This window comes from Arachis ipaensis, chromosome B9 (genome assembly GCF_059453495.1).
Source record: "Arachis ipaensis isolate K30076 ecotype BB chromosome B9, ASM5945349v1, whole genome shotgun sequence".
In the NCBI taxonomy this organism is placed as follows: Eukaryota; Viridiplantae; Streptophyta; class Magnoliopsida; order Fabales; family Fabaceae; genus Arachis; species Arachis ipaensis.
In genome coordinates, this window is record NC_142444.1 from 2,594,421 (window position 1) to 2,622,013 (window position 27,593).

At 29.8% G+C, this 27,593-nt stretch overlaps 1 protein-coding gene across 4 annotated transcripts; it reads left to right on the plus strand.

Annotated features, from left to right (window-relative positions):
- Positions 1-2,212: 2,212 nt before the first annotated feature.
- On the plus strand, positions 2,213-27,063 carry LOC107616575 (pleiotropic drug resistance protein 1-like). Of its 4 annotated transcripts, none has more exons than XM_016318529.3 (22): positions 2,213-2,556; positions 3,322-3,442; positions 3,827-4,000; positions 5,427-5,586; positions 5,712-5,788; positions 5,875-5,928; positions 7,736-8,128; positions 8,893-9,174; positions 11,043-11,359; positions 12,172-12,335; positions 12,828-12,931; positions 13,055-13,211; positions 13,454-13,546; positions 14,892-15,019; positions 15,783-16,115; positions 17,178-17,468; positions 18,170-18,253; positions 18,361-18,494; positions 19,157-19,384; positions 24,991-25,162; positions 25,682-25,936; positions 26,803-27,063. In XM_016318529.3, the coding sequence occupies exons 1-22, from the start codon at positions 2,213-2,215 to the stop codon at positions 27,061-27,063; spliced, it is 4,326 nt and encodes a 1,441-aa protein (XP_016174015.1). The 4 variants fall into 4 exon arrangements, with proteins under 4 accessions (XP_016174015.1, XP_016174016.1, XP_088355718.1 ...); XM_016318530.3 differs by having other exon boundaries at positions 14,907-15,019; XM_088499592.1 differs by having other exon boundaries at positions 13,454-13,510; positions 14,883-15,019.
- The last annotated feature ends 530 nt before the right edge of the window (positions 27,064-27,593 follow it).

The window sequence follows — 27,593 nt, forward strand, 5'->3', positions numbered from 1 at the left end:
AGTATTAAAAATATCTATATAAAAATATCATAAAAAACTTTTGGATTTATTTCCATTATTGTCAAGATAAATATTTTTAGTACTCTCTTTTATAATTGTAATTCTCGTGTACATATTTTAGTGTAATTTTTTTATAATATAAATTATGATCTCATTAAAAAAGACAAATTAAATAAAAAATTAATCATAGGTAATAATATAATCATAAACGTTGAATTCTAAAATAATATTAAGAATAAAATTATTGAGAGTACTGGAATAAAAGTACAATATAAAAGAATACTAAATTAACATTTTGACGTATAATGCAAGGCTATGATGATGCAAAAAATAAAAAAGAAAATGAAAAAAACCGACAAAAAATGTTACTAACAGTTTTATCATGGTAAATTTTTTTAATGATGTAGAGGCGGTATCATTCTTACTTTTTTCCCATTTGATGTCTTGATATATTTGTTTGAATGATTTAAAGTTTTGAAAGCAAGAATGGTTTAAAAGAAATGAAAAAAAAACATGCAAAGTGGAGAATTCATGAAGAAATGAGGTATTGTTAAATTCATGGCGACGCGTACACGTGACCCACGCGTACGCGTGAGAGGAAAATTTTTCACACGACGTGTACGTGACACACACGTATGCGTGACAAGCATTTTTTGTTGACCGAGAGACTGATCCGTCCGAGTTTTGTAAAGGTCAGAGACTTAAAAATATTTTTCAATGGTCAAAGACAAAAATATCCGCAAGACAAAAGGTCATGGATCTATTTGTCTTTTTCTCATTAAACAATAAGGTGTGTTATCATCACTTCCTTGTCAAAAAACCTAGCGTGGCAGCACCGTCCTATTAAAGAAATTAAAGTTTGCATAAATAATTAGTATAGCTGTAGGAAACTCGTTTGGAAATGAAATAACTATAGAAATTTGTCCCTTTTCTTGAAGTATGTTGCATTTAATTGTGGCATTTATCCCACCCACATAATCCATTATATTGGTTACTATTTCGTGTGTTAGGAGGTCTTTGATAATTCTTCTATTTTTTTGTAGGGTTAGTTAAGGCTAGGGTAGTGCCTAATCATGTAAGAGATCAAACTATTATTCCTTCCCTTTTTAATTAAATGTTCACATTTACATTTTTCTGGATTAAATAATAATTAAAATCTATAGGAACTACAAAAATTTAAGATTTAAAATCCTCTAATAACTTGCTTTATTCACTTTTCACACAATTATTTATAAATATAAGAACAATACTATATGATCAATAAATATTATCACTTTTTAATAATATTTTAGCCAATAAAAATTTGCATCGGTATTTATAATAAAAAAAATTTATATATAAAAAATATATAATTTATATCTATATTTATCAGAATTTAAATACATAAATTAATATAGTTTATATTTATATATATTTTTTAAAATTTACACATATATTAATAAAATTTATTTTTTAAAAATAATTTAACATTTATGTTAATCAAATAATGACAAATATTAATTAAAATAATTGATTCCAAGAGTTTCTCTAAATATAAACTAAAAGAAATTGATGAGCCTTGATGATGAGTATGAACATATACACACAGTACAATCACCAATCGCCACCCTTTATATGCCTATAAATATTAGACACATGATTTAATTATGGCATCACATCGACAAATTATTCATTATTGTTTTAGTTTCTCCATCATATCTTTTTTTTGGTCTCTCTAAAAAAACAATCCTTTGTTACTGTTGCATATATGGTTCCACAAAGCAAAAAGTTTTAGAGGTAAAAGTTATATATATATATATATATATATATATATATATATATATATATATATATATTCATTTATCATAAAATTACGTATTTAAAAAAAAATTAAACTGAAAAAAAGAGATAAATAAATGGTTATATATTTACACACCTCTTTAAATAAATATCTCTTTTAAATTTTTATATAATTTTTTTATCCTAAAATTACTTTTTATATATATTATTGTTTTTGCCACATTGTTTAATTTTTTTGCATGTGTCATTGTGGTTAAAGATATAATAATTTGTCTATTTTCTATTTATTTAAATTTTTAAAATAAATAATTTTATAATATAATATAAAAAATTTTATGATTAAAAAAATTAAATTCAATTCGTATATAAAAGAACATATTAAAAATATAATTATTTATATATCTGTTGTATTTGTGTTTGTGGTGATACAGCAATGGAAGGAAGTGATATATACAGAGGAAGCAATAGTCTAAGATCAACTAGTTTTAGACTTAGGAGAAACAAAACCACAAGCTCAGAAAACGTTTTCTCAAAGACATCATCATCATGTGAAGAAGAAGATGATGAAGAAGCTCTTAAATGGGCCTCACTAGAGAAGCTACCAACATATAATCGTTTGAGGAAAGGGTTATTAGCCACATCTAGAGGTGTGGCTAATGAGATTGACATCACTGAGCTTGGATTCCAAGATAGGCAGAAGCTTCTAGATAGATTGATCAAGGTTGCTGAAGAGGATAATGAGAACTTCTTGTTGAAACTCCGAGAAAGGATTGATAGGTAATTAGGTGAAAATTAAGGTGAAGTCGACTTCATGTGAAGTTGATATCTGAGAGTCGTTAGATAAAAATTTAGTTAAATCAGTCAAATCATTTAACGATTCTCAGATATCAACTTCACCTAAAGTTGACTGTACCTGAGTTTTCACCGGGTGATTAAGTAGACAAAGATTGATGTGTTTGTAAGGGTTAAAAAATTTTGATATACATGTCTAAATAAAAAAGTTTTATACTTTTTATTTTAATGATTTTGTTAACAGGTGTTTTAAGTTTTAACATAAAAAAAATACTAATCAATAAAGATATAACAATGATTTTTTAATTAGTTGTGGGATGAAAATAAATGGGAATTATGGTATTATAATGGATAGTTATACAAAAATTCGATCATCGGAATTAATTTCCCTACTGAATTTCAATTATGTGGTGCATGAAAATATTATTGTTAATTAAAAAATTAAAAAAATTATTTTTTAGTTAATTAATTAATATTAACTGGACACTAAGAAAAATTAACATTAGCTTTTATTTTATTTTATTTTATTTTTAGAATTTAAAATTTTGAAAACAAGATTAAGAGTTTATAATTTAATGTCCAAAATTTAAGATATATAAAATAATTTTTAAAAAAATTTGAATAAAATAAAAAAATTTAATTTTCTAGCATTAGTCTATTAAATAAAAATTTTCAAATTTAGTAATTATTTTGTATAATATTATATTCTTTAATTATCTCTTTTGTTTGTCTTTATTACAACTTTGCTAGGGTTGGGCTTAACATTCCAACAGTTGAAGTTCGATTTGAACACCTTAATGTTGAGGCTGAAGTTCTTGTGGGGAGTAGAGCTATGCCTACTTTTCTAAACTTTGCTATTAATCGAGTGGAGGTAAACCTAAGAAGATTAATAATATAATGAGAAAAGAGTAAATAGGTCTCTGACCTTTTATTCCGCGGACATTTTTGTCTCTGACCATTGAAAAATACTTTTAAGTCCCTGACTTACACAAAATTTGGACGGATCAGTCCCTAACGAAGGCATTTGGACGGATCAATCCTTGACAGAGGCATTTGAACGAATGGACTGATCCGTCCAAGTTTTGTGAAGATCAAGGACTTAAAAATATTTTTCAATAGTCAAGGACAAAAATATTCGCGGGACAAAAGGTCAGAGACCTATTTGTTCTTTTCTCTAATATAATTAATGTTGTGTTTTTAATTAGTTAATTATTAGTCTCGCATTAATCTTTAAATAATCACTTTGATATTGTAGAGTGTTTTGACTTTTCTACACATAATGTCAAGCAAAAAGAAACAAGTGACTATCTTCAAAGATGTTAGTGGAATAATTAAACCTCGTAGGATGACATTGCTTCTTGGTCCTCCAAGTTCTGGAAAAACCACTCTTCTTCTAGCCTTATCGGGAAAGCTTGATCCAAGTCTCAAGGTAATTAAAATCACAATCCCACTACGTTACCAACAGTATTTCTACTAACTTCTGCCAACTTTTATTTATAATTGTGTTTAATGAAAGTGTCTTCATAGATGTGTCTAAAATATTTTTTTTATGACTGTGTTTAATAGAAATGTCTTTATAAATATATTTTCTGAATGTGTCTCTTTATATATGTGTTTAAAATATAATAATTAATTATTGTTGACAATAAGTTGACAGATAATATGTTGGTACCCTATACTTTTCCTTAAAATCAAGGATTGTTTATTTGGCTTGTGTTTCTATTTTGTAAGCTTTTAGAATTTTGTAAAAGAAAAGGTGAAATAGAAAATAAATTAAATTTCATTATTTTCACTATTTTTTTTCTTTTCTTGTTTATAAAATTATAGAAACAAAATATACTAAAATTTGAAAATTAAAACGTAATCCAAACATGTTTTAAGTGTTTTCTCTTAAAAAAATGTTTCTATATACATGGTTTAAACAAAAATATAATTAATATATGATATGATACTTTTTTTTTTTTGGCCACAATCAATGATATGATACTATATACTACTATACTATATATATAGTATTGTTTGATTCACATAACACATTCAATCAAATATGAAAAACACTAGATATTGATGACTTAATGTTATTGTTATTTTTCCAATAAAAATAAATAAAAATCAACTATGTTATATAGACAAAAAATTAATTACTCTATATATAAATATACATATTATGTATTCATGAAAAAGGTTTGGTATATTATTGCTATATAAATATTTAATTAATTATTTTACTATAAAAAATTTGATCATACATTCATACATATAAATATATACGCAAAAAATAATAACTAATTTGGTAATTGATTTTTTTGTCTATTGGCCTTTTAGCCTTAGTTTGGTAAAGCTTTTACTTTTCAAAAATAGCTTATAAAAGTTAATTTTTAAAAGATAATTTTTTAAAAGTTGTAACATTTATGTTTGGTAAATCAAATTAAAAATAGTTTTCAATAAACACAAGCAACAACAATTGCGTTTGATAAAATAACTTTTAAAATTTAAAAATATTATAATAGACATAAACGCAAGTATTAAATTTGAAAATTAGTTAACATATGAGGTTATATTAGACTTTTAAATTTTGAAAAGCGCAAGCCAATTCTAAAAAGCACTATCTTAGGTACTTTAAAAAATATCTCGATCTTTTAAAAACTGCAAACACAAACACATGATCTTTTTTATTTATCAAATATAAAATGAGAAGCTTAACCTTTTAAAAAATAAAAGCACTTTTTCAAAAAATTTTACCAAACCAACAAGCCGTATTATACAGCACTCCATAATAATGCATGGTTTCTTAATAATTTTATTTTCTAAGTGCCTATAATGCCCCAAACCTTTTTATGACTTTTGGCCTAAAGGTATCTGGGAGAGTGAGTTATAATGGACATGAAATGAACGAGTTTGTACCTCAAAGAACTGCTGCATATATTAGTCAACATGATGTTCATATTGGAGAAATGACTGTTAGAGAAACGTTGACTTTTTCAGCAAGGTGCCAAGGAGTTGGATCACGTTATGGTTAGTCATATTAACTATATTATATAGAGATGATTGATTTTTTCTTTTTCCATATCTAATTTTGGGTGTAACACATAATTATATTATTATTGGTAATAATAATTTTGCCATCCATGCATGAATAGACTTGCTATCTGAATTGTCTAGAAGAGAGAAGGAAGCTAAGATTAAACCTGACTCAGATATTGATGTCTACATGAAGGTATGATGAGAAGAGAAGTTACAATAATAAAATCAGTATTCAATAGATGTCACATATTTACATTTGATTGGTTTCTAATATAACAGGCAACTACAATTGGAGGACAAGAAGCAAGTTTGGTAACAGATTATGTACTAAAGGTAACACTAAAAATAAGATTCTATGCCTTAAGGTTGTTAAGGAGCCAATGGAATATTTATACAATGTGTATAATGGAAGTTTAGGGAGTATTAGATATATAATCATTAGTGTTACCTTTTCTCATCAGTTGAAGTTTTTGGGATGAGTGGTATTATGACATGGTATTAGAGCGCCAGATCCGAAAGGTTAAGAGTTTGATCCTTGGTGAACCCCAAAATCAATTTAAGCTCTTGGGAAGATGTTTATTATCGCTAGTACTCGGATGGTTATTCTAGATAGTTTATTCTAGATAGTATGGGAGATGTTCATTTTGTAACTTAATAGCCCATTGTACACATTGTACAAATAGTCCATTGTCTTCCTAGCGGGATCCTTATTAGTATTACATTTTTCTATCAGTTTAAGTTTATTTTTGGGATGACATAGTATTAGAGTTTTATATCCAAAAAGTCAAGAGTTTGATATTTGGAGAACTTCAAAAAATAAAAAAAAATAGTATAAGATAAATAAAAAAAATTATGTAAAAATCAAACAAATCTAAAAAAGAGACTCTTGTTTGAAGGAAATATTAGAGATATAATCATTATTGTTACTTTTTCCTATTAATTTAAACTTTTAGAACGAGTGGTTTTACGAGAATATTTATATAAATTATATGCTAGAGACTAGAGTACAGTGTCTAGGAGAACATGAATTATTTTTCTTAAAATTTAAGTGGTTGATCGGATAAAGGTATACTTTAAATTTTTTTTGTGGTCAGATTGTAGGTAGTGTTATTTAGTATGTATAAGTAGTTAAAGTAGTTATATGTTTTAATTTTGTTTGTATCATTGTATTTACTTTGTATTATGTTTTCTTTTGAACTTGACATTTATTTATTGAAAAGGTGAATATTCTAATGAAAATATATAATTTTTTTTTTTCTGAAGATATTTTTTTTAACTATTGGATAGTGAAAATGTAGTATTTAATTTTGGTATATCATAAAAACATTATTTTTATTTAAAAGTGTTGTTATTCCTTTTAAAGTGTTATTTTTTTCATAAATCACACTTTTTAAATGTAGCTAAACAAAATATTTTTATGAAAAAATATTTTTGACATTTTTATTAAAATAGGTGTTTATTATATTAAAAAAAAGAAACTATTAGGTTCAGTAATTTTTAGTATTCATTATTTAGTCAGTATAAATATTAAATTATTTTTAATAAATAAATTTCATTAATTTATATGTGTAAATTCTAAAAAATATAAATACAAATCGTATTAGATTAATGTGTATATAACGTAAAACTCTAGTAAATATAAGTTCAAACTATATGTTTATTGTGTGCAAAACATAAGTAAACATGGATATAAATTATTGCTGACAAAAAATAATAATAATATTTAGGTTAAATTATATAGTTGGTCCCTACACTTTCAGTGAAATTACAAATTGGTCTCTATACTTTAAAAGTTTGTAATTGGGTCCTTAAAGATAATTAAAATTTGTAATTTAGTCCCCGTCGTTCAAAAAGTGCTTGATTTAACAGAATATTATCAGTATATTCTCTATTTTAACAGAATATTCTCAGCATATTCTGAGAATATTCTGTTAAATCAACACTTTTTGACCGACGGGGACTAAATTGTAAATTTTAATTCTTTTTAGGGATCTAATTACAAATTTTTAAAGTGTAGAGACTAATTTACAATTTCACTAAAAATGTAGGGACCAACTGTGTAATTTAACCTAATATTTACTGGTAATGTAGTATTGTTCTTCAAATAAAGGTTATAATTTACTTTAACCTTAAAATGTAGATTCTAGGGTTGGATATTTGTGCCAATACCATGGTAGGGAACGAAATGTTGCGTGGTATATCAGGAGGACAACGAAAGCGAGTTACTATAGGGGAGATGCTGGTTGGACCGGCAAATGCTTTGTTCATGGATGAAATCTCAACCGGTTTGGATAGCTCCACAACTTTTCAGATTGTGAGCTCTTTAAAGCAATATGTTCACATTCTTAATGGAACCGCATTCATCTCTTTACTACAACCGACACCGGAGACTTATGAACTTTTTGATGACATTGTTTTGATCTCTGATGGTGAAATTATTTACCAAGGACCCCGTGAACATGTTCTTGATTTTTTTCATTGTATGGGTTTTAACTGTCCTGAAAGGAAAAGTGTTGCTGATTTTCTTCAAGAAGTAAGTCAAATTTCTCCTCATATTTTTTTTATTTTAAAGATTTTATGTTCTTAGATTCGAATTGAACCGGTTTAATCAGGTTAATTGAAAATCGATTATTCTAGTTCGATTTAGATAAAAATTCGTGAGCTATGAAACGGTTAAAGAACTAAAAGAATCAATGAAAATCAGTTAATTGATCGAATCGATATGATTTTTTTATGGTTAATTAGTTTAAAAATAATAAAATATAAACATTATTTTTTAAAAAAAAATATATATTATAATAAAAATATTATTTTATTATATATGATTTAATCCCGACTCTTTAGTTAAACTTTTAAACTTTTAAATTTTTAGCTCTATCATTCGTTTATTGACCGATTAGTTATCAAAACCTTAGGTTTTATCTAAAATGAATTGTCTATTTTGAGTAGATGGTCAAATTAGGTGAAAATTCAAGTGAAGCTGACTTCATGTGAAGTTGATATTTGAGAGTCGTTAGATAAAAATTTAGTCAAATTAGTCAAATCATCTAACGGCTCTTAGGTATCAACTTCACATGAAGTCGACTGCAGCTGAGTTTCCACCGTCAAATTAATCCAATTTAATACCTATCAAGTTAGTTTATATTTTCTACTGTTAAAATTATCAGCATTGACATTTTTATGATATGCAGTTACTTTGAGTAAACTATGTCCTAAAAATTTTATCAATTTCTGTAAATTATATTTCAAAAAAAAATTACTAAGAAGTGTTTATATCTGAATTATCTCTTCTTATAGGTAACTTCTAAAAAGGATCAAGAGCAATATTGGTCACAAAGAGATCAACCTTATAACTTTATATCTGCTACTCAATTTGCCGAGGCATTTCAATCATTCCACGTTGGCAAGGGAATGGTTGATGAACTTTCAATTCCATTTGACAAGTCTATGAATCACAGAGCTGCATTAACCACAAAAAAATATGGTACTAATTTGAAGGAACTAGTAAAGGCTAACATCTCAAGGGAGTATTTGCTCTTGAAAAGAAATTCATTTGTTTATATCTTCAAGTTGAGCCAGGCAAGTTTTATTAGCAACTTTTGTTTCAATTATTATTGCTATTGTTGTTGAACTAATAATATGTATAACAGTTTTAGATTTTTAATTTTATAGACAAATAATCATCCACAATTATTAAGTGATAAGATATGAATAAATTATCAGGAGTAATAAAAAAAATTTTAGTTGTTATTTGGCTGAAATGATCAGAAGAATATTTAAATTAGCAAATTAATTAAGGTGGAATTTAAAAAATATATTAGTACTCATATTTTAACCTAAAATATAAAACGAATAAAATATCAACATACACTGACTAGTTTTTTTTGTTTAATTACTCTGTTGGTCCCTATAGTTTCATGAAATTTTTAATTAGGTCCCTATATTTTTTTCTTTTTAATTGGGTCGCTGCACCAAAATTTTTTTTTTCAATTAAGTCCCTCTTAGTTAGTAATTGGCTTAATTTTATAGGGACGCCAACTAAAGAAAAAAAGAATTGGGACAGGGACCTAAATAAAAGGAAAAAAAAGTGTTGGAACCCAATTAAAAAAAATTTGGTGCAAGAACTCAATTAAAAGAAAAAAAGTATAGGGACCTAATTAAAAATTTTACGAAACTATAGGGACTAACAGAGTAATTAAACCTTTTTTTTTTTCAAAGTTAGAAGTGAAACTCAAATTCAAAATTTTTAGGTGAGAATGGATGAATTAGAGCACCTACAATGGTGAGTTCCTCTTTCACTTTTTCCTGACACATAGGAACTCTAACCATTGGAGGAGAAAAGGAATGAGTTCCCGCACGGGTGTCAAGGTGAGGGAGTCCCTCTAAACAGGGATTCAAGTTAACCAATAATAACTTGCCATTTGGCAAGTTATTTTAAAAAAATAATAATATAAAATTTGAAATAATTAAATAATTATATTAAATAATAAAATAATAATTAAATTAGTAATAATTATAATAAAAATTATATTAAATAATTATATTTTTATTTAATTAATAATTTATATTAATTATTTAAAAAAATTAATTAGATTAAATAATTACATTTTTATTTAATTAATAATTTATATTAATTATTTATATCATAATTAATATTGAATATTATTTATATTATTATATTAAATTATAATTAATTAAATTTACTTACATTAAAAAATAAATTTAATTTTTACACCTTACAAAATAATTCTTAGTTGAGTTAGTTATTTTTATTTTTAAAATTTAAAATGCTAACGATATTATTAAAATTAGCAATTGTAAATACAAAACTATAAATTAGTGTAATCCCGAATTATATATTGTGTATTATTATTATATATAAATTTATTTAATATTAATATCTTTTAATAGTGAATTATTTTTAAATTTATAAATTTAAATAATATTATTAAAAAAATCAATAACATTAATTTTAAGTATTTTAATTAATTAATTAAGTAGGACCACAACAGGGACTAAAGTTAGTTCCTCCTAATGGAGAAGAGAGAGATGTTTTGAGTTCCTATTTACCGTTTATGACGCAAAAGCTGATGTAGAGTTACTTTTTATGACAGGTGGACCATAAATAGGGACTGGGATGAGTTCCCTACTGGAAATGGTCTTATGCCATTTGAATTATAACTTATTGGCACATACACTAACTAGTTTATATAAATGAATCGATGCTTTTATATGTATATAATAAGAGTTTAATTTTAATGTTTGTAAAACGTTTTATATAATCGTTTAATTAAATCTATTTTTTAAAATAATTATTCACGTGATTAATGTAAAAAATAATTATTTTTATTAATATATCAATACATATTTTGATATACATAAGACTATTTTACAACAATAATTATGTATTTAAAATTAAATTCATATAATATATAATTTTTTTACAGGTTACGATGATTGCAATAATTACTATGACTCTGTTTCTACGAACAAAGATGCACCGAGAATCTATTGATGATGGAAGTGTTTATATTGGTGCTTTATATTTCTCACTATCAATGCTAACAGTACTTGGAATATCTGAAATTTCAATGGCGAGTGCAAAGCTTGCAGTTTTGTACAAGCAAAGGGATCATCTATTTTATCCTTCATGGGCATATGCCATACCCACTTGGATCCTTAAGATTCCTCTATCATTTCTTGATGTTGCTAATTGGGTCTTCCTCACATACTATGTAATTGGATATGATTCAAATGTTGCCAGGTGCGACGTCTTTTTCTCTTCCTTTTTAGCGGCGGAAAACCGTTTCCAATGAATTTTACGATAAATTTATGAATTTTTAATTTTGATAAATTAACAATATAAAATATTTTATATAATTTTTAATTATATATTTATTTTTTAAATAATTATACAGTAAATGTAAAAGTATTTATGTTTACTTACGATATTAATATATTATGTGATTAGATGCACTTATAAAATTATTTTTATACTGATAATGATATTGATAATACGTTAAAAATTAAATGGTCAATTTTATGGTATCTATGAATTAGTATCTAAATTTTTTTCTAATTTACTTTTTGTAGTAAGTTTTTATTTTTAAAAAATTATTTATTTTTATATTTTTTAAATTAAATATTATTTTTTAATCTTAATTTTTTTAGTAAGTAGACATCATTTTTAGACACCATAACATTCACCAAATTAAATTTATAAAATATAAGTTTTTATAATATCTTTTGTGATAAACTACCGTTTTTGTGAAAATAAGATGGATTTGGTTTGACAGGCTTTGGCTGGTTATAAAAGTCGAGAATTTGCGGCAGTTTTTAGTAAACCGTCGCAAATTAAAGAATATCGTTGCTCTACTATGAAACTACTTATACAGTCGCCACAAACCGGAAAAATAGCAACAGTTTCAAAAACCCCCATTAAAAAACACTGATATCTACCGACACTTGTGCAAAATTCTATTATTTTATCACTTTTTTTTTCTTTTATTGCCACAAATTTACACACAAAATTAATTATATGGTTTGAGGTTTTATATATTATATTATTTTTGGCAGATTCTTCAAGCAATATCTGGTGCTGTTCCTAACCAGCCAAATGGCTTCTGGACTGTTCCGAGCAGTTGCTGCCTTGTCTAGGAATAACGTGATTGTGGCCAACACATTTGGGGCAACTGTAGGTGTTATAATTTTGCTGTTGGGTGGCTTCATTTTATCCAGAAGTGAGTCCAATTACCATATATATTTGTTTCCTATTTAATTTATCAAAAAAAAATAAAAAAAGTCACTACTAGTATGTAGCACATTGCTCTATTGCACTAGTTTTTTTTTTTTCATTATAAAATAAAACACACTAGTATATTAAGTATGATTATTCTGCAAACTGTATCGGACTAGTCAGTTCAATCGAAAACTAATTATCAAACTGATCTGATTTAGATAAAATATTGATTGACAATAAAAATCAGTTAAGTAATTAAAAAAATAACCAAATAACTGATTATTTGACAGAATAATTAATAGATTCAATACAATTTTTTAGTGATTAACTAGTTTAAAATAATAAAAAAAATTATTTTAAAAAAATATATTTTATACATAAATATATTATTTTATTAGATCCAATACTATCGATATAATGATCGATTTAGTTTTCATAACTTTGATGTTAAGTACATAAATTGAAACCCACTTATAATTGGGCAATGCAACAGAAAACATCAAGGATTGGTGGATTTGGGGGTATTGGATTTCACCTATCACGTATGGTCTAAATGCAATAATGGTGAATGAATTTCTCGGAAAAAGTTGGCACAAGGTGATTTCTTGAGCTATATATAACTCCAAATAATAATAATAATAATAATAATAATAATAATAATAATAATAATAATAATAATAATAATAATAAAAGCCTAATTTATTTTCTCTTCAATTATAGTTTACACAAAACTCCAACAAGACACTAGGAGTTCAAGCTCTGGAATCTCATGGATTCTTCACGCATGCTTATTGGTATTGGATTGGCGTTGGGGTATTGATTGGATATATTTTTCTCTTCAACATTCTATACACCATGGCTCTCACTTATCTCACTCGTGAGTATCTTCACATTATTTGGTTATTATTTAATATTTTCATTTGAGCAATTAAAGTAATTGTATTGTCTATAAGTATCTTCAAAGTTTACTCCTTGAGATACTTGAATTAAATTGAATAGTTATATACCTAACATATTTTTTCTCGCACAAAAATTTCTTTTTGACATCAAATAGTTATATGCCTAACATATTTGCTCACACGAAATATTTTTATTAAAATACATGTATATTTTTTGCAGCATTTGAGAATCAACGAGCAACAATAATTGAAGAGGAAGAAGGCAATGCAACTAATGATGATATAGCTCAAGAAGTTGAATTGCCACATATAGGTGACTTATCATTTCATGTCACTCTTAAAGAAAAAAAAGTGAGAACTTACTTTATTTATTATTTATTAATTGTTACTAAAATTAATAAATATTAAATAAAGTAAAGTCTGGTTATTTTTTGTTACCAAATACTTCATCTTTTCGATAATTATTTTGATGTGGTTGAGATATTAATTAGGGTTAAGTATAATTTTAGTCTCTAAGGTATAGGTCGAAAATTTTTTTCGTCCCTAACTTTTTTTTTTCATACAAAATCGTCCTTAAGATTTAATTTAATTTTAAAATCGTCCTTTAGACTAAAATATCTTTCTCCTTCTTCACCAAAATACCTGGTTTTTCTTCTCTATCACAGCAATACCCAGTTCTTCTTCTCCATCACAGCAGCATCAAAACAAAAAAACAAAAAAAATACAATAGCAACATAATTTCAACAGCAGTGATAAAATTTCAACTAACAGATATAAAAAAGTTAAAATAGAAAAACAAAAGAATAGAATCAGAAGCAAAACAGAAACAGAAGAATAATAGAATCAATCAAAATAAAATCAGAGTCAACAACAACAGTGTGATTAACAAAATCAACAACAAATCTAACAATATAATTAACAAAAGAAGCAGAAGCAGAATAATCAACTTAACTAATGAAATCAGAAATAGAAGCAGAATAATCAACTTAATTAGAAATAGAATTGGAACCTAGCAGCGAGGAGCAGCAGTGAGCGACGAGAAGCAGCGGCGAGCTAGCGAGGAAAGGGAGTAGCGGCGAGCTAGCGAGGAAGAGGAAAGCAGCGGCGAATGACGAAGAGCAGTGGCGAGCGGCAAGGAGCTGCGATGACATGTGAGGAGCAGCGGCGAGATCCAGCAACGAAGACGCGAAGCATCGGCAAACGATGAGGAGCAATGGCAAGGAGCAGTGCCGATTGGTGAGCTAGCGAGGAGGATGAACATAATGACGACGCGGCGGATTGCTTCTCCCCTCGCATGATTCCATTGTCCCCACATTCTCTTTCCCTTTCTTCTTCCCTCCCCCTCGCGTGATTCCCTTCCCCCTTTAACCCGTTTTCTTTTTTCTTTTTTTTTCTTTTTTAATTTTTTAATTTTTTTTAGTTAGGGAAAATTTGGTAATAAAAATTAAAATTTTGGTAAAAAATACGATTTTAAAATTAAGTTAAACGTTAAGGACGATTTTGTATACAAAAAAAAATTAGAGACAAAAAATTTTTTCGACCTATACCTTAAAAATCAAAATCATATTTATTAACCTGTTAATTATTAGTGATTAATAACATAGTTACAGTATACATCAAAATGCATATCAATCAAACTTTGTATTATTGTCTTGAAGAAGGTTCAAGAAGAGTTAATGCTTCCAACAATAGTAGCAACGGAAGGAGGAGAAAAGGCATGGTTCTTCCATTTGAACCACATTCTATCACCTTTGATGAAGTTGTCTATTCCGTTGATATGCCACAGGTTAGTCATTTTCAAAGTTAGCGATTGTATTTTAACAAAGTTTTAAAGCTAACCCTGAAATTAACATTACATTGAACACATAACATATATATGTTCACTTTTTGTGTTTAATAATGAGGCACAAATTTTGGAAGAGCATGTTGATAAACAATGACACACAATATATATATATATATATATATATATATATATATATATATATATATATATATATATATATATATATATATATATATATATATATATATATATATATGTGGTTGAAAGTTGAGACATAAATATATGAGATACAAATTTTTATTAAAAATTTTGTTTGTTGGTAACTTTTAAAATTCTATTTTCTACTCTCAATTTATTAGGGATAAAACTAGTTTATGTCTTTTTGTTAGCATTTTAATAACTAAATAGACAACACATATTTTTATGTTTATAGTAATGTTAAGGAGAAAAAAAAAAAAGGCTAAAATTTGTCTTATTTATTATTTATTAATTATTACAATAATTAATGAATATTAAATAAAATAAATTCTGACTGTTTTTGATAAATTTTTATTTTGTTATCAAACATTTTCGTTATATTTATCTCTCTCCATGTATATGTGTGTCTTTGCGTCAATATCTTCATTATTTTGAGACAATAAATAAACACATATATAGGTGGACTAAATCTGTTTTTATTTGAGTTCTTTTTTATTGAATTTTTTTCAAGAGGTTATAATTGAATGGAGTTGATGATCACTTGTATTATTTTCTTCACTGGCAGGAAATGAAGGATCAAGGTGTAATAGAAGATAGGTTAGTGCTTCTAAAGGGTGTTAGTGGTGCATTTAGGCCTGGTGTGCTCACAGCTTTGATGGGTGTAACTGGAGCAGGAAAAACCACCTTAATGGATGTTCTAGCTGGTAGGAAAACCGGTGGATACATTGATGGAAGCATAAAAATTTCTGGATACCCTAAGAAGCAAGAAACATTTGCTAGAATCTCGGGTTATTGCGAGCAAAACGATATCCACTCTCCTCATATTACTGTTTATGAGTCCTTATTTTACTCGGCATGGCTTCGCTTATCGGTGAAAATTGATTCTAACGATAAAAAAGTAAGTACCTTGTAGCTCAAGGCATCTTAAGACTTCAGCCGTTTAGTTTATGAAAATATTTTTGTTTTATTTTAATTTTTAAAAATTTTTAAGGAAAAAAAAAAAGTAAAGTATCGTTTTTGTTCCAACGTTTAGGGTAAGTCTTAAAGTTGTCCCTAACGTTTCAATCGTCCTATTTAAGTTCCTAACGTTTTAAAACTGACTCAATGTTGTCCTGCCGTTAGGGATCCGTTAACAGAATTGACGGTGGAACAAAATTGAGACGATTTTGAAACGTTAGGGACTTAAATAGGACAAAAACGTTGGGGACAAAAATGATACATAGAAATAAATTTTAATTTTATCCTTCAATAATATCAATTTTTTTACTATACATAGTATTCAATTATTTTTTAATCACATCTAAGTAAATTACACTTAATCATATTACTTTTATTTTAAATAAATTAATTTTTTTTATAATTTTACTCTTAAAGATTTTTAGTTCTCATGAAATGTTTGTAAAATGACTAGTATATAAACTTGCAAAAAAGAAAAAAATAATATATATATATATACAATAAAATATAAATTATACTTTTTGTCTCTAATGTATCAAAATTCTTTAAAATTATAAAAAATAAATTTATTTAAAATGAAAGTAATGTGATTAATGTAATTTATTTAGATGTAATTGAAAAATAATTGAATACTATGTACAGTAAAAAATTAATATTATTGAAAGATAAAATTAAATTAAAATTTATTTTTATATATCGTTTTTGTCCCTAACGTCTTCGTCCTATTTAAGTCTCTAACGTTTCAAAATCGTCTCAATTTTGTTCTGTCGTCAATTCTGTTAACGGATCCTTAACGGCAGGACAACATTGAGTCAGTTTTGAAACGTTAGGGACTTAAATAGGACGATTGAAACGTTAGGGACAACTTTGGGACTTATCCCAAATGTTAGGGACAAAAACGATACTTTACTAAAAAAGAAACCAAAACTGCTAAACAAACATGCCTTAATCTTTTCCTTTGAATTGGGTTTCTCATAATTTTGGATCTAACAAATGGTTATAGATGTTTATTGAAGAAGTTATGGAGCTTGTGGAATTGAACTTGTTGAGAAACTCACTAGTTGGGTTACCTGGAATAAATGGACTCTCAATTGAACAACGCAAGAGATTAACTATAGCGGTTGAATTAGTGGCTAATCCATCTATAATTTTCATGGATGAGCCTACTTCTGGTTTAGATGCTAGAGCTGCCGCCATTGTTATGAGGACTATTAGAAATATCGTTGATACTGGACGAACAATTCTTTGCACCATTCATCAGCCCAACATTGACATATTTGAAGCTTTTGATGAGGTGAAGAATTTTATGAAATTGATTATTCCCAAAGCTTGGATTAAATTATTGGGTAAAATCGTAAAGTATATAAATGATTATATATCTAATATATTTTTTTATGTAAGATTTTTTTTATAAATTTAAAGTATGAATTAAAGAGAGTCTATTTTTGAGTTTAGAGTATATACTTAAATAGGTTTCTAAGAAATTTTACTCGAACGTTTTCGTCCTTAAATTTTTTTATTACATTGGGGTTCTTAAATTTTACAAAAGTAAGATATAGAAGCCTATATCTTAACCAGATCTATTGTTTTTATTTAGACAAATAAATCCTCAAAAGTATGATAAAAAGACCTATATATCTTATTTTTCTAAAATTTAAGATTTCAATATAATAAATTTTTTAGAGACGAAAACGTCTAATGCAAAATTTCTGAAAAACTTATTTAAGCATATACTCTTGAGTTTATAATAAATTTCTATCTTTATTTAAAAGAATAAGAATAATAAATATTAGATTTTAAAATTTTGAAGGGAGAAATTTTGATATTATATTATAAAATTATTTACCTAAAAAATTTAAATGACAGTAATTAAGTAGAATTGTCGTATATATAATAAAGAATAATATATATATAATAAAAATTAAAATAGCATTGCGATTTATAATTCTTCAACCACGAGACTTTAATATAATCTAACGCACGATATGATTCCAGTTATTTCTATTGAAACGTGGAGGACAAGAAATATATGTTGGACCATTGGGTCATCATTCAAGCCAATTGATAAAGTATTTTGAGGTATGGCATGATGCAACTTAAATTCACTAATAATATTTTAAAAATTAATTATATGTACAATTCTTTTTTCTAATAGCATCTCTTTTTCTAATATTTCCATTATCTAGAGCATTGACGGAGTTACTAAAATCAAAGATGGTCATAACCCAGCAACTTGGATGCTAGAAGCTACAAGTTCAGCAAAAGAGCTTAATCTCGGTGTTGATTTTCATGAGATATACAAAAATTCTGATTTGTACAGGTAAGCATGGACTTATATTAATTAATTACTAGCTAAATTAATTTTATGATCATTTTTAGGAAAATTGCAATTTAGCCTAGTTTATGGCTAGACCCTTTTGAAATTCACTAGCTAGCATCCTAATAGGTATCTTGGGTTGCTTTTTTATTCTTTGTATAACACACTACATAGAAAAATAGTTATAATTTTATTGATTAAAGAATTTGTAAAATATATGTTTAATTACTCTGTCAGTCTCTATAATTTCACTGAATTTTCAATTAGATTCCTATATTTTTTTTTATTGAATTTCCATACTATATCAGATTTTGTAATTAAGTTCCTGTCGTGACAAAAATGTTAGAATTAAGGGAATATTCTGTTAAACAAAACGAATATGCCTAACACTTGAATATTCCTATAGTTTAACAGAATATTCTGTTAATTTCAACGTTTTTGTCACGCTAGGAACTTAGTTACAAAATTTGATATGGTATAAAAATTCAATTAAAAAAATATATATAAGGATCTAATTAAAAATTTGATAAAACTACATGACTCACGGAATAATTAAACCTAAAAAATATAATTTAAAGAACTGAAATTGATTCTCCACAAAAATCAATTTAAAATTATTTTTTTTTTGCAATGTGCTTAAACTCTCATACATTATTGTGCATCAGGAGGAACAAGGAGATGATAGCAGAATTGGGAAACCCTGATCCTGATTCAAATGATCTTCATTTCCCTAATAAATATGCACAGCCATTTTGGGTGCAGTTCCAAGCATGCTTATGGAAGCAACATTGGTCATATTGGCGCAATCCATCATATACAGCCATAAGATTTTTTACCACTATTATCTTAGCCTTCATATTTGGAACTATATTTTGGAACCTTGGAGGCAAATAGTAAGTATAATAAAATACTCAATTTTATTATAACCATACCATATCAACATAAAATTAAAAATGACCACTGTACAAAATTACATATTAGTTTTATAAAAAGAAATGTTTATATTGTAATTAAAAATAGGGTAAAATTTGTTAAAATTTTAATGTTAGAAACAAGAGACTGAGAGAATGATGTGAAAAGTGTATTATTGAGTTGTGTGTCAGGTACAATATACAAGGGGTATTTATAGGTGCTAAATAAATCAAAGTAATAAAGACATAGAATCCTACAATTAATGTACAGATATGCTATATAAATATAGACGATGCTAATTGATCTAAATTGATTCTAATGATTCTAATTGATTCTCTAACATCCCCCCTCAAACTCAAGTGGGAGCTAAGGATACCAGCTTGAGTTTGGATAACAAAATCCGAAAGCGAGTCGGGTGATGAGCTTTCGTGAAGATATCAGCAGTCTGATCCAGTGTCCCAACAGCAACGAGACGAACAGCATCAATAAGAATTCGTTGCCGAACAAAATGACAATCAATCTCAATGTGTTTGGTGCGTTCATGAAACACATCATTATGGGCAATCTGAATAGCACTGCGGTTATCACAAAAGACATCAGTAGGGGACGACTGAGGAGCACCCAGATCTTCGAGAAGCCAACGAACCGAGATAACCTCAGCAGTGGTGTCAGCAAGGGCACGGTACTCAGCTTCTGTGCTTGAGCGAGCAGTGAACGTTTGCTTCTTAGCACGCCAAGAGATGAGAGCGTCGCCAAGAAACAAACAATAACCAGTAGTAGAACGACGATCAGTGGGATCACCAGCCCAATCAGCATCAGAGTATGCCTGAAGGGTCAAAGAGGAATGGGCAGAAAAATAAAGGCCATGAAAAAGAGTGCCTTTGACATACCGAAGAATGCGAAGAACTGCCGCATAGTGAGTAGTACGGGGAGCAGACAAGAACTGGCTGAGGACATGAACTGGATAGGCAATGTCTGGTCGGGTGACAGTCAAGTAGACGAGACCGCCAACTAATTGACGATAAAGTGTCGGATTATCCAAAACAGTGCCATCCATAGGGGTAAATCGAACATTAGGCTCAAGAGGAGTAGACTCGGTGCGACTATCTGTAATCCCAGCGCGGGCAAGGAGATCTGAAGCATACTTAGCCTGAGAGAGATAAATGCCATCATCTGTGGAGATGACCTCGAGACCAAGAAAATAGCTGAGAGAACCAAGATCCTTCATCTCAAAGGTACGCTGAAGTGAGGTCTTGAGATCAGAGATACCATCAACATCATCTCCAGTAATAATCATGTCATCAACATACAAAAGTAGAAGAACAACTCCACGGTCGCTTTTACGAATGAAAAGCGCATTCTCATGAGGACTAGAAATAAAGCCAAGACTGCATATGGTAGTGCTGAACTTGTCAAACCATTCACGAGGAGCTTGCTTAAGTCCATAAAGTGCCTTGCGAAGGAGACAAACCTTACTGGAAGGACAAGGATATCCTGGAGGTGGTTTCATATAGACTCTCTGTTTCAAATCCCCATTAAGAAATGCATTCTTCACATCCATCTGACTGAGAGACCATCTTTTAACCGCAGCAATGGCAAGGAGAGCTCTAACAGACGTAAGGCGAGCAACAGGAGCAAAAGTCTCTTCATAATCAATACCATACTCTTGCGTACAACCTTGAGCAACCAATCGTGCCTTATAACGGTCAATAGAGCCATCAGAGCGAGTCTTGATCTTGTATACCCATCTACTGCCCACAACTTCCTGATCAGAAGGAGGATCAACCAAATCCCAAGTGTGTGCTTTTTCAAGTGCCTGTATTTCTTCCTGCATTGCTTGTTGCCAATTTGGATTTGTGGAGGCTTCTCTGAATGACTTAGGTTCATGTTGATGAAGAATAGTAGAAAAGCAATGATAATCAAGAAGATGAGGAGGGGGATTCCTTACTCTAGAAGAACGAGTGGGAGGAGGAGGCATGACGCTAGGAGTGGGATCGCCGTCCGGACTGGAATCATCGGGAGATGGAGAAGGTGGAGGATCAGGAGCCTCGAGTGGTGGACTTGGGGTAGACCCTGTAGTATCATCACTAGGAAAGAGATCAACATTTGGGTTAGTAAAAAACGGTGATGGAGTAGAAGGAATGGACTCAAAGGAGGAGAAACTAGAGAACATGTGATGTTCCCAGAAGACAACATGACGAGATATACGAATACGGCGAGAGATAGGATCCCAACAACGATAACCCTTATGTTCAGAAGCATACCCAAGAAAACAACACATGCGAGCCCGAGGTTCAAGCTTATTATGTTCATGAGGCTGAAGAAGGACAAAACAGACACAACCAAAAACACGGAGAGAACTGTAATCGGGAGAAGTACGATAAAGACGCTCAAAGGGAGTAGTGTTACCAAGAACAGAAGAAGGGAGTCTATTGATAGCATGAACAGCAGTGAGGACAGCTTCACCCCAAGCACGCTCAGGACAGGAAGAGGAAATAAGCATCGCACGGACAGAGTCAAGAATATGACGGTGTTTACGCTCAGCTCTGCCATTTTGTTGAGAGGTACCAGGACAAGAAAACTCGGACAAAGTACCCTGTTCAGCGAGAAAATTTAAAAGTTTGGAGTCACGATATTCCATAGCATTATCACGTCTGAAAATTTTAATGACCTTTGAAAACTGAGTTCGAACCATAGTGGCAAAGTTAATATAAATCTGAGGCAACTCACAACGATTAGTCATCAAATAGACCCAAGTAAAACGGGAATAATCATCAATAAAGAGGACAAAATATCGAGCCCCTCCCATAGAAGCGGTGGGAGCGGGTCCCCAAACATCAGAATGAATAAGATCAAAAGGAGAGCATGCAATAGAGGAATTATTATTAAAGGATAAGGCAGGTTGTTTTGCAGTGTGACAAGAAATGCAATCTAAAGACTCATTTTGAACTTGACCTAAAACACCCGTAGATATAAGAGGACGTAATTTGCCTAAGGAGCTATGGGCAAGACGTCGGTGCCACAAGTGAAGAGTAGATGGAGAGGAAGCAGCACATATATGGGTAGAGGGAACATGAAGGTTCTCGAGCTCAAATAAGCGTCCAACCTTACATCCAGTCCCGATGATCTTTCCCGTCCGACGATCCTGCACACGACATCCAGAATTTGAAAAAATGACATCAAAACCAAGTTCAACAAGCTGACCGACAGAGATAAGATTAAAATTCAATTTTGGAATAAAATAAGCATCAGAAAGATGAATATTGGACTGTGAAATAACCCCGTGATGTGTTGCATGCAAGAGGGAACCATTAGCAGTGTTAACAGAAGGTGCATTTGTAGTGGGAGACAACGACGAAAAAAGATGACGCAAAGGAGACATATGATTGAAACAACCAGAATCAAAATACCATTTAGAATTACCTGGAGGGGTGGAAAGAGTAGCGGGGGTATTACCAGAGAAAGAGAGAAGTTGCCGAAGAAGGGTTTCAATATCTGATGGAGAGACAGAAGGTGTGTTGAGAGATGTGGAAGAGGTGGACTCAGTAGCAGCAGCAGCAGAGGCAGGCACATGCGAAGAGTGGTTGGGACGAGGTTGATACTTGTTCTGATCTGAGCGTGGTGGTCGAGTAGGACAGGTAGCAATCAAGTGACCCGAGAGCTTACAATAATGGCAGAACAGTTTCGGGCAATTGGAGCCAATGTGGCCTTTTTGTTTGCACTTACGACATTCAATAGAAGGACAGTCGGAGAAGGAATGCCCAGGCCGATTACAATTGCGACAGATTTTTCCCTTTCTGTCGGTGGCAGCAAAGACAGTTTCACTTTTAGAACGAAGCAATCCCAAGCGCGTTTCTTCAGACTTAAGACGAGGAAGAGCATCTTCAAGACTAGGCAAGGGATTCTGATGAAGAAGAGAAGCCCTGACCGGCTCATAGTCATCAGTAAGTGCCATCAGAAATTGGATGAGACGTGTCCGGTTCCGATAATCCTCATATGCCTTAGCATCAGTGGGATCTTTAAGAACAGGCTCACAGGAGGTCAACTGATCCCAAATAATCTCCATTTGAGCAAGAAAATCAAAAACTGCTTGGCCACGTTCTTGCTTAAGGCTATGAAGTTCCTTAAGCAGTTGGTACTGATGAGAGAGATCAGAGATAGTGTAACGTTTCGCCAAATGATCCCATACCTCTTTAGCAGTTTCAAAACGCCCAAATTGTAAGTGAATGCCAGGAGTAGAAGTGTTGCGGAACCAAGTGATAATCTGATGATTTTTACTATCCCAATCTTCCAATTTCTCTGCATAGTCCTTCTCCTTCTCAGCATCCTCCTTGGATTTGGAGGTACCATCTTTGGATACAGTTGGCTTCTCGAATTTCACCCGTGCCTCTTTGCTCGCGATTTTCGAGCTGTTTCCGACGCTTTGGTTCGTCACCTCCGGTATCATCGTGTTCTTCTCTCCGTCAGCTTTCCAACGCCGCCAAGATCGCCGCCAACGACCACCACACGCGCCTCCACGCGCCGTCAGAACATTGCTGCCGACCACCATTCTTTCTCATCCGGAGGCTTCAGCAGCCGTTGGATCTTCGTGCAGATCGGACGTCCCTGGAGCGTCCACGTGTCACAAGGTAAGCTGGTTGGGCAACCCGACCCGCGACGACCCGACCCGACCCGCCCTGAGACCCGCGTGCCACCTGTGCGCCAGCGTGTCTCCATCCGCCTCTCCCGTGCTGACACGTGTCATCACCCGCTGACGTGGCGCTGACGCATTGCTGACGTGGCGCTGACGCATCGCTGACGTGGCTGCCAAGTGGACCATCCCTAAGGTTTTTTGGTGAGCTCTTTCCGATTCCGCGCTCTGATACCATGTTAGAAACAAGAGACTGAGAGAATGATGTGAAAAGTGTATTATTGAGTTGTGTGTCAGGTACAATATACAAGGGGTATTTATAGGTGCTAAATAAATCAAAGTAATAAAGACATAGAATCCTACAATTAATGTACAGATATGCTATATAAATATAGACGATGCTAATTGATCTAAATTGATTCTAATGATTCTAATTGATTCTCTAACATTTAAAAATATCTCTAAATATTATTTTGTTTCAATTTTTTTCAAAAGTTTTTGAATTACATTAAATATACTCCTAACAGCTGATTTTTCAAAAAATTTAAGACTAATTCAGCAATAATTTCAAAAAAAACCTTTAATATAAGCAAACCATATATAGTTATCATGTATTATTATTGGATTGGTCCTAAACTTTTTGAAAAAAATTAATTGCCAGAATATATTTGATGCAAAAAAAATGTTAATAATAAAATTGAAACAAAATAAAAATTAGAGATATTTTTTTATTTTTGAAAAATTTCAAAGATAAAAAATATATTTTACTCTTAAAAATATTTTATCATTCTAATAACTAATCACTATATAAGAAAAATATATAAAATAACATATATAAATATACACAAATACGTAATATTGATATGGTGATTTTTTTTTTATATTTATAGAGCATTTTTTATTTTCATATTATTCCAATTATAATATAATGAATTCCATCTGGTGACATTTTCACAGCTCAAACAAGCAAGATCTATCAAACGCCATGGGATCAATATACATTGCTGTCCTCTTTCTAGGGTTACAGTATGCATCTTCTGTACAACCAGTGGTAGCAATTGAAAGAGTTGTCTTTTATAGAGAAAATGCTGCTGGAATGTATTCTGCTTTACCCTATGCAATTGCACAAGTGAGTATTGCTTTTTTTTTCCCCTAGGGTTGTATGAAGGAAAAAAAACTACTTAATTAGATTATTTCATCAATAATCACTAGTCAAATAACTTAAATCGATTTTAATTAAATAAATATATAATACAATTTGAATTTTTTTACATGAGAAATTAAATTTTAGTATTTTTTCCAATAATTTCTTTTAGGTTAAATTATATGGACAATAATTTACACTAATTTTTACCAGATTTAATCATAGTTGACTAAGTCGTTACCAATTGAATCGAATACAGAATAAGTTCGATCGAGTGACTCGTTCATCATTGATTTTTAATTTTTAGTTTGAAAAAATTAATCCAGTCTAATTTTTATAACTACATATACTTCAAGGATTCATTATTATCTAGCAACCCTAATTATTTTTTAATAATAATCTTCACCAAACTTTACCTATATAGTATCATTCTTGAATATAATATTTTCTTATATGGTAGCATTTTCATATCATTGTTGACACAACTTGTTCCTTTTGTTATAGGTCTTGATAGAGCTTCCATATATCTTTGCCCAAGCTACAACCTATGGTGTCATGACTTATGCCATGATTGGATTTGAGTGGACTCCAAGAAAATTCTTTTGGTATTTGTTTTTCATGTACTTTGCATTTTGCTACTACACTTTCTATGGCATGATGACTGTGGCATTAACACCAAACCGCCATGTTGCTTCCATTGTGGCTTCTTCATTTTATGCAATATGGAACCTATTTTCAGGATTTATCATTCCACCACCTGTAAGTATATATTATTCCTTACCACTAATTAAGAGAAACATATATATTATTAAGTATTTTTTTTTCAATTATATGAGTCATTTTTATTGACAATTTTGTTTAATAATATAAGTCATTTGATTAATTTAAATTTTCTTAATGATATCAAAGTTTTTACTTAATTATATTCTTGTTTATAATAACTATCATATATTTAATATATGCACTAATTTAAAGTGAGAGAATACAAGGTTTGATTTAATTTTGTCCAAATTAAATATATTTTTTTTAGAAAAATGGAAGTATGTGATGAAGCCCATCTTTAGCTAGAAGCATTTAGACTTCTCTTGATCTTGCTAAGTAAGAATAATTAATAGGAAAAATTGAAAATTCGATACTAATTCTAGCACTACATGACCACCGCTAAATATATTACAGCGGTTAAATACTCGCTGAAAGATAGGTCGCAAGTAAACGGTTAGCGGCGATTTAAGCTAACTGCTGAAATAATCGCCGCGTAATAAAAAATGGTTTTGTATCCACTGCCATAAGAAATTCACAAAATGTATATCACAAAATGTATATCAATTTTGTGACGGTTGCAACTGTCGCTAAATAGCAGGAAAATGAAAACAATGGCCGTTTTGCGACGGTTATAAACATGAGATTGCTTGGTAAAAACAAATATTTAGGTATTTAGTAGGAGATGCCTAGAAGTTGATTAAATAATCTAAGTACTAGAACCATCAAGATAAGTTACTAGAGTTTTTAATTTTTGTATTGTTTTTGTTGCAAATTTTAATATTTTATGTATATGGAGATGCATACATATTGTTCGTTTTCATTTTCCTTAATTTTTTTCTTATTATATACCTTTTCAATATTAGAGGATGCCAGTGTGGTGGAAGTGGTACTATTGGGCATGTCCTGTGTCATGGACCTTATATGGAACGGTTGCATCACAATTTGGAGACATAACTCATATAATGGAATCAGAACATGTTTCAGTGCAAGACTTCATAAGAAGTTATTATGGCTTCAAACATGATTTCGTAGGAGTTTGTGCAATTGTGGTTTTTGGGTTTGCAATGTTATTTGCGCTCATTTTTGCCATTGCAATCAAGGTCCTAAACTTTCAAAGACGATAGCACATATGTTGGGTTTTAATTTTTAAGTCAATCCACACCTCACAAGCAATGTAACAATCAAATAGAAGCTTTTTTTTTTTTCTATTTTGTGAAATATTCTATCTCATCAGATACTTTATTCAAATGTTAGAATTTAGCGGATTTTATATTTTGTGAAATACTCTATTAGAAAATTTATCTATTTTTATATGTTTCCTAATAAACTTTTTCTTTTTTTTTTTTGTATCACAAGAACATTAGTATTTTCACCCATACCATGCTCATAACTAGCAAAGTTAGTTATTTTTTGTTTCCAATTATAGTATGATATATAAGCTTAACTTTAAATATTTATTTAAATAATTTTACATTGGATTTTGATCTTTATTACTTTGCTCTTGACTGAATATCAATCTTAATGTAACACTAAAATAAGAGTAATTATTAGCAATCACTCTTGTGACAAATTTCAATTTACTACAATTAATGCAAAGAGCACATAAAATAGTGGTGGTTTTTTAGGGTGTTTGGTTGATTGCACTAGAAAATAA

Excerpts from the sequence above, each read along its gene's own strand:
- LOC107616575 (XM_016318529.3), top strand. The coding sequence starts at position 2,213 with ATGGAAGGAAGTGATATATACAGAGGAAGCAATAGTCTAAGATCAACT. Across the intron at positions 15,020-15,782 it reads ATTCCGTTGATATGCCACAG|GAAATGAAGGATCAAGGTGT; the intron begins GTTAGTCATTTT and ends CTTCACTGGCAG. Across the intron at positions 16,116-17,177 it reads TTGATTCTAACGATAAAAAA|ATGTTTATTGAAGAAGTTAT; the intron begins GTAAGTACCTTG and ends AAATGGTTATAG.